This window comes from Anarrhichthys ocellatus, unplaced genomic scaffold (assembly GCF_004355925.1).
Source record: "Anarrhichthys ocellatus isolate YVR2014 unplaced genomic scaffold, GSC_Weel_1.0 scaffold10, whole genome shotgun sequence".
NCBI classification, from domain to species: domain Eukaryota; kingdom Metazoa; phylum Chordata; class Actinopteri; order Perciformes; family Anarhichadidae; genus Anarrhichthys; species Anarrhichthys ocellatus.
In genome coordinates, this window is record NW_022280040.1 from 5,732,693 (window position 1) to 5,740,963 (window position 8,271).

At 46.5% G+C, this 8,271-nt stretch overlaps 1 protein-coding gene across 4 annotated transcripts in view; it reads right to left on the reverse strand.

Moving 5' to 3' along the window:
• Positions 1-8,271, reverse strand: part of dlgap1b (discs, large (Drosophila) homolog-associated protein 1b) — an 83,957-nt gene that overhangs the window by 10,125 nt on the left and 65,561 nt on the right. For all 4 annotated transcript variants that reach the window (XM_031850445.1, XM_031850446.1, XM_031850444.1 and 1 more), the window contains exons 7-8: positions 1,190-1,575; positions 1,035-1,114 (exon numbers count right to left, since the gene is read on the reverse strand). In XM_031850445.1, the coding sequence (XP_031706305.1) occupies positions 1,035-1,114; positions 1,190-1,575 (466 nt within the window). The remainder of the gene's footprint in view (positions 1-1,034; positions 1,115-1,189; positions 1,576-8,271) is intronic.

Here is an 8,271-nt window from a genome sequence, read left to right on the forward strand (position 1 = left end):
ACACACACACACACACACACACACACACACACACACACACACACACATTCAAGCAACCAGGTAAACAATCAAAACATGCACCAACAAAAATACCCTCCACCTACTCCAAACATTAACCAGGAAAAAGCACAAGCTGCAGTGCTGCATAACATCCAAGCCTCCGCAGACTAGAAGGTGTCGGGGTGAGTTAATATTTGGCTGGGCAACTCTGGGAACTCAGAGCTTGGTCACTCAGCTGAGACCTCCCCTTTCAGAAAGCCCCTCACATTCCCTGACACTGTGTAAGTGTGTGTGTTTTGAAGTGCTGGACTCGGCCCTCACTGTGACCTTTGAATCAAGGTGATGTCTCTTTGAATTCCAGAAGCATGCCTTGGCCCCAGCAGGAAACCAGTACTGTGGCTAAGTTTGTCACTTTCCCTCAACAAACAGAAGGTCACCGTTTTGACAGCGTAAACGAAAGCAGGCAAAGAAACCAAAAATGCCTGCGTGTCCCACCAGAGGCCTCGATAAGCCTAATGTGCAATGTGAGCTAATGAAACAGTATGCACTCGAGGCTGCTTCTCCTCAGACTGGGAACATGTTGCAGAATGAGAGAATGTAGCTAACAGCACAGCAGTCTGTCAGTGCTCTCAGAACTAAACAAACCCAATAAAGCTCCCTCCCTTTTTCTCTCCCCCTCCCTCCCACACACGCGCAAAAACACACACAGCCTCAAAGTAGCCTGAATCACAATGACTGGAGCAACAGATGGCTGTCAACTCACCCCCTCCACCTTCCCAACTCCCTGCACAACATCCTCTGGCCCAGCTGTCACTTTTGGGCCCCTGGCTGAGGGGGGCTCTGACGCCAACCTCCCCTGAACTGGGGACAGCTGCTGCAGGAAAGCCAGGGGAGGGGGGGCAAAAGCTTTGCAGCACACTACAAACTTCTCCCTGTCTCCACAGGTCCTCTTCCTGCTATCTCTTCCTCATCCCTACCATCAGGCTTATCCAGTTTAACTCGTACAACCTCCTTCTCTTTCTCTCTTTACTCACCATCGCTCATCCTCCACCTGAATTCCTATCGATTGGAATTTAGACTGCTCCTCCGTCGGCTCTTCTTCCTCTGGGTCCACCTAAGAGGAGGGGAGAAACTGTCAAACTGCAAGAGAGAGTTTTTCTTTAGAACTTAAACAGGCTCGTCCTCAAACCTGGATCCCTATGGAGAGGCACTTGCGGAGCACTTCCCTCTGTGCCTTGCTGTCTGTGGAGACGTGCGCGACAGCAGAGGTGGTGGCGGTGGCAGTGATGGTGATTGTGCTGTTGGTCACGTGCTGGCTGGCTGGGCCGTGCACCTGAGCGTTAGCCGCCTCTATGGCTGCTGTCAGGGCCTTCATGCTGTCGATGCTCTCCGTGGAGTTGGACAGGCCCGGCTGGGAGCTGATGCCAGTCCGCGTGCCGGAGCCCCCGTCCATGTAGGCGTCCTGAGCGGACTCGGTGCTGCTCTGTGCTGTGATGGATATGAAGGGTTTGGACGGGGTGGTCCGCGGTGGGACCGGGGGAGGCGTCTTCTTGTAGGTGGTGATGCATGATGACACTGCAGGGAGGAGACAGAGAAAGACAAAAAGTATGAATAAAAAAAGTATACATCTCAAAAATCTGTTAAATAAAAGATACGTTTAAACTGCAGATATTTTACACAGGAAGTTCAGTTCACTCATCAAGGGGTGAACTGATAAGAGGAAGAGGAGAATGGAGCCAGTGTATATTTCCTTCTGTGGCTCTCTCTGGAGGAAGCGTCTAAATTCTGAAAACAATAACCCAAATGATGTCATTGTGACATCATCAGAGTTATCTCTGATTGGACTTGAAACTTAACATTTCTAACTGAAAACCTGCATTACAAACTGGGGATGTGGAGCAAGAAAGAGGCATTTAGGAGGCAGGGTTGAGTCACGTTATAAGAAATTTAGGATAAAGTGTTTTTAAAATTAGACCCATTCTAGAGACTAAAAGTCAGGATATCTTACCTGCTGCAATTTCAACCATTCCTTTTGTTTTTAAATTTGTCTCTTTTGACTTCCCCAACTTTTTGGAAGTGCAATTAGTAAATCATTGAAATACACCTTTAATGATCCATATTGGTGATTTGGATAAAAGCAAATAATGACAAAGAAAATCCTAATCTAAATACGTAATGAGTGAAAGATTTCTATATGAAGGATATTTAACATAATAACCAGCAACTACATGGCAGAAATTTATGAGTAGAAATTGGTAAATGAAAGTATCAAAATACAGCATCCATGTTACAACATATTGTAATTACAGAACTTATTAAATATAGATGAATCACTGCCCGAGAGGAAAAAGACCTTTACAGTTTACCACAAGGCCTTAGGTCCCTGTGTTGGAGTCAAAATGGACAGTAGATTAGTGGCAACTTTAACAAATCAGAGCCTCATCAAGTAATAGGATTACTATGTCAGCCACTTGACCCACTGATCTAGATGGTTAAGCCCTCTATACGCAGTTACTGTCCACATCCAGAACAATCTGATGGTGCAGAAAATAGCCCTGCGTGCTTGTTTACCCTGCTATTGTTTGTACACATAATTGCACAGAAGTTGAATTTAATTTCTGATAAATCACAGGAGCTAAATTATATTGTAGAAGACAGCTAGAGAGCTTAGTGCACTCCAAAGGCTTTACATTATATCCAAGCAAATAGATATTAAAAAGCATCATAGTGCTGCTCAGTTACACTCTTCCTCTCAGGTTACAGCTAAAGGTTCTGCACAGACAATGGAGCCTCTCACACGCTGACTCAGGAGCCTGGGTATAGAAACATGGCAGCAGACAAAAAAACACAGCCAGTCTAAAGAAAGATAAAAACAGCCACCTCCTAACTACATTATGCCTTGGAATCTCCTTCCTGGCTGGGTGTTATCATCAAAACTAGGTCTCCCTCTCCCTCTCCCTCTCTCTCCCCCTCTCTCTCTCTGCAGCGAAACTAGGACACCGGGTTTCCTGGATCCCTTTTTAATCCCTACAAAAGACAAACATCCTACCATGGAGAGATCGTTGCTCTGTGTGCGGCAGACAATTGTTGCCAACCACACCCAGCACGAGCAGCCATGTCTTAAACTATTAGAGCGGGATGTTGTTTGCTTTGCGCCTTGCCATCTCACTGACAGCTACAGAGGGGCCCTAACATATTGGAGGTGGACAGAGGGCTGACTTCATCCTCTTGGTTTGTCAGAGTCATCCGCCGCTCTGCACCCACCCTCCCCCTGCTGCCTCGCCAGCAGTGATTGGATGATCCCAGACGAGATTTCTGTCAGGTTTTGACAAGCTGGAAAGTCCTCAGACAGGATGAATGCCGCGTTGAGATGAGATCAGGGTTGCTTAAATGAGTGCCTTTGATGGTGGGGTAGCAAACCACAAGAAAGACAAAAGGAGATGACTTACTGTATTTCCTTCTACAGCTAAACGGCATGCGTTTTGGGAGATGCTGTATATGCAGGAATGAATGCCACAGACATACTTAGGCGGGATCATCTGAGCATGTCGCGATATGCAGCACTATCTCATCTTTTCACAGATGCCAAGGGAATATGATCGACATCCAGGGCTAAGCTTCAGAAAGGTCACAGAGTACAGACCCACAAGAGAACACAGTGAACACACACATGCACTCACACAGAGGGAGACGGGGCGAGGTCCTGCCCCTATCAGGCGTGGAGGTTCAAAGGATAGAATGTCAGCCCCTTTCAGAGCTTCTATCCCCTGAAGTCATCTAAAAGTCACACTTGTGTGTGTGCGTATTTGCGTGCGCTCCTATCAGGTCCAGAGAAGGGTTAAAGAACAGAGGGTTTTCATCGGCTCAATAAAGCGCCGTATGAAACAGGAGATGACGCGCCAAGTCCCACCTAGCTGTCACTGCGAGAGCCAAACACGCCGAGAATGACGGGGGGCTTTGAATGCCAAGACAGGTTAAGTAAACAAACTCGGGAGTCGGAACATGCCCACACACACAAGTGTATACGCACACTGGCCTACAGACATGCACACATAGGCACAAAGGCACACAAATAACATTGACACAACCCAGCTTAACGTTTCAACCTCTCCACATCAAGGGAGACCACAGGTTTCCTGCCACTGATATGCTCTCCATTCATCAGGAGCTGTTGTCAACAGTGACTTGGCCCGTGCCTGTGACTTGGATGTAAGTGTGTGTAAAGATGTGTCATCAAACATTTAGCAAAATTAATGGATTTTAGTTCCTTTGTTCGAAAAACTTAAAAGAAACAAAGCGAGTTTAATTCCTGCCTGTCTGTCAATAGTGAGGGGAAAGCTGACCAAAACAACTGTCCTGATAAAACAGGAGCCAAGTTTCCAGTTGCCACAGAAATGATAAGAAAATAGTTTGATCCTCTTGCAGCCATGAACGCATTAGACAGCTACACAGCCAGGACCTCCCACGCACACAGACAGTCAAGGACAAAGTGAAGTAGAAATGTGACGCAGGATTGCACCAGACCCTCAAGAAGGAATGTGGAAAACTCTCTACGGCAACTGCAAATACACACTGTCGAGCACACAAAAAAAGTTTTTCTGTCAATCCATAATATCAGGTTAGTGGAGCTTTGATCACAGAAAAAGAAAGACATCATTCATGCATCTTGTGAAATGAGAACAACTTCCTCACTCAATGGAATTGTGGAATTTCATCCGTTCCCTCACAGAGGTATAGCTGCAGCCTGCTGCGAGCATTGTCATCCCAAAGAGAAGAGTTTGTGAATGACAAAACTCTAGTGGCTCTCTGCCAAATCCTTCTTTTGACAAATACTTCAAAAGTCCCATGCCGACAAGTCGGTGTGAATAGCAGTTCTTCTTGGCAGAGCACTCCCCCCACCTCTGAGCTTCATAATATCAAAGAATGCCTCTTCCCTCCCCTGAGACAAAGCAAAGGCTTCATTCATTTTGCTTGCCTTCAGAACAAAAGCAGATCTGCTAGCCCACCTCCTTTTGGCTCTGCTGATCACTGTGTCCCCATTTGTGTGTCCGCATAGGTGTTTCCTTTATTTAATCACCGTCTTCATGATACCGGACAGATCGAAGGCAGGCAGCTGCCTTGTAATCTCCAATCTGTATATCTGTGTGATAGGCCACTTCAAAGTGCAGACGGTTTGGTTTTAGGAGGTTAGCAAACAGGAATGGGCTCCCCCGCGCGGGGGCCAAGAGCAAATCCACCAGCATCCAAACAAATACAAAGGCCCGGAAAGGGGGCGGTCAGTATGGGGGAACATTGACAGCTGAGCCCAGCTGCACTGTGTTTGGGATGAGGGTCTGCCAGAGGGGAGATGGCAGAGAGTAGCGAACAGCGAAGAGGAGCCGAACAAGACCGAGGAGGAGGAGGAGGAGGAACGAGGGTAAATCAGAGAGTTGCTGCCTGGCTCCGTCTGTTCGCTCTCTGTCCATGTGTCCGTCTCCCTTTCTATCTATCTCTCTGTCGCACACGCATAGAAAACCAGCTGGAGTCCTTTGTGAAGGCGTCACCATGGCGACACACAGCAACATGAAGTTTGCCGGGAGGCTTGGCATTTTACCAGCAGCGAGAGGAGGGGAGCTTCTGTTGGCCATTTGTTTACCTTGACGGGGTACACTACACCGCAGCTGCACTGACACCCACCTAAGCACCGGCCAACGAGAAAGACACAGCAGGAGTAATGGGTCGCAGCGAGCGTAAAATTAAAAATCAAATAAACACCAGGAGAACGGCATAGAGAGGATCACTGGGTGCCACTGTGTTGCAAATGAATATCCAATAATGTTTCTGGACCGGAAGCAGCAGCTTTGTGCAGCTGAGTACTTAATTCCACCGACCAGTTTGTCTTGGATTGTTTTCAAAAAAGAAAAAAAGCTTGTCACTGGAGTTCCAGGGCAGTGTCATGAGACTACAATAAACTGAAAGGTTCACACAGGTTGACATTCCACTGCTGTTGTGAACAACAATGCAGAAACACAAGGCACACTCTAAATGACTCAACATGGCCTCCGGTAGGCTCCTATGAGTAACTGTAAAAAACACAGAAAAAGCCTTGAGTTTCAAAGTGTTGCGTTAACTAACCTAAGATAGCAGGTTTGTTGCTCATCACTGCTGAACAACTAACACTGCAGAGACACAACAAAGCCTGTACACAGCGTATACAATGGTCCTTAAAAGGTCCGCTGACAGCCTTTTGAGTCACCTGAAAGTCTCCCAGAAACCCGCATGTCAGTCCACGCCTCTCAGCCACCAGAGGTCAGAGGTCACCGGAGAGGGTTTCTGCTCTCCAGATGCCTGAACTCTCTCAGACACAATAGCTCACTGTGTGCGCCTGTGTGTTTGTGTGTGTGTGTGCCTGAGGGGAAGGTGGCAGTCTACGAGTGCCTTTTAAAGAAGTATATTTAGCATGTGTGAGTGGCTGTTGGGGAGGGAATTCTCAGTGCAAATGGTACCAGTGTTGTAAACATCCTGCACTACTGCAGCTTTTAAATAGTTGTTTGTTTCTTTCTTGAGTTAAACATAAGCATGCATCGCCTATCAGCACGAAACATTTGTGAAATACGCCTCCGGTGTCCTCAGACCAACAGTGCTATCAACAAAGCCGTGTGCTCAGTGCGCCCTTTTTGACAGAAACCCGCGTCAACAGTGGGTAACTGCTCTGGCAGGCTTGAGTCTCCTGAATCACTAGATAAGAGTGTGTTTACAACTGTCAGCCAACGCTAAATCTGGCAGGCAGCTATTCACTGTTAGGCAATAGATTCACTTCACTTAACCCACTTTCCTGAGCTTAGAGTTCATAGGGGGCCTGGTTACCTGCATTCCTCTTTAATGGCACGGCGTTCTCTTCGCAATGTCAATCAGTGACAGGCAGGGAGAGACATGCTGAGAGCCAACAAAAAAAACAAAACAAAAAAAATGGGGCGGGAAAATAAAAAAAGCTAAAGTTGACTTTCAAAACACACTTGTTACTGATCACGTTTATTTAAGATCCATACTTCCTTGAAGATGCAGTGTTTTGAAGTTAAACAATGTGGGGGAAGTGACATCACTAACTGATTGTTTCATATCCCTCTAAAATCTCCAAATAACTAACAATTACTCTAACAGTAGTGTAATCGTCAACACTGTAAATAGCAACTAGATGACATTTGTTACACTGTCAGGTATAATCATCTTGGATTTTGTTTAAATATGTAATCCCTGAATTCCTCCATGCGAGCTAATCTCCTGAAGACTTTTCTTACATGGTGGCAGTTTTGTCAGTAGACCTGCTCTGTGACAGCTCCAGGCCTTTTCCAGTGTTCTCCTTTACTTCTTGGCAAGGGCTTTACCCTGACTAGTGCACAACCACGTGAAGACACACATTAGTCTTTTGTTTTCTGTCCAAAAGATGCCTGCAGGGGGTTAAAACAGAGAGCATAGTCACTCAATGCAAGAAGAGAGGGTGAGACACAAAGAAAGAACAATAGAGAGAGAAAGGGATGACAAAGAGAAAAGGGGATAGGACAGAAGATAAGTTTTCTGTGCTGCTTCCTTCAGTTCCTGTACATTCCAGCTGCTTTGCGGGGCATGAACCTGAGCCTTAGCTCCAGCGCTAAAGCTAACACGCCCATACATCTCACGCATGCTTTCACTGCACTCACTTCCCACAGCATTGCTCACCGACTGACTGAGACTTTAAGAGTAGGCCGTGCGGAGTGACACATCACATGTGCCGGCAATGACAGCATGGGCAACTGCAACAAGCCATGGCATACCTATAAACAGAATCATGTAGCTGGGGGGAGATCAGTTAGTCATTTCATTAAACTGGCTTTGTGATTGAGCAGTGACTAAGTCTACATAAATCTTGTTGATGTCAAGAACACAGACATAAAGATAGAGTGAAAGAAGAAGAGAGGACAGAGTCTTAATGATGGCATTTTCTGTTGCTAAGTGGATAATACAGCCCCACTTAGGCCAGTGTCTGCCACATTAAAAATACCCACAACAACACAGCAATGTTGCCACCACACTGTCTCCAAGTGCTAAACACAGCTCCCTGATAAAACATGATAGACTGTCCACAAGAACTGAAAGTCAGTGAAGTTACGGCCGAGTACAGGAAAGCACAACCGCAGGCCTGAGGAGTAGAGGACTCTGGGAGAAAATAGCAAACACACAGCCAGACAGGGAATAAGACAAGGGGCTGACACACACACACACACACACACACACACACACACACACACACACACA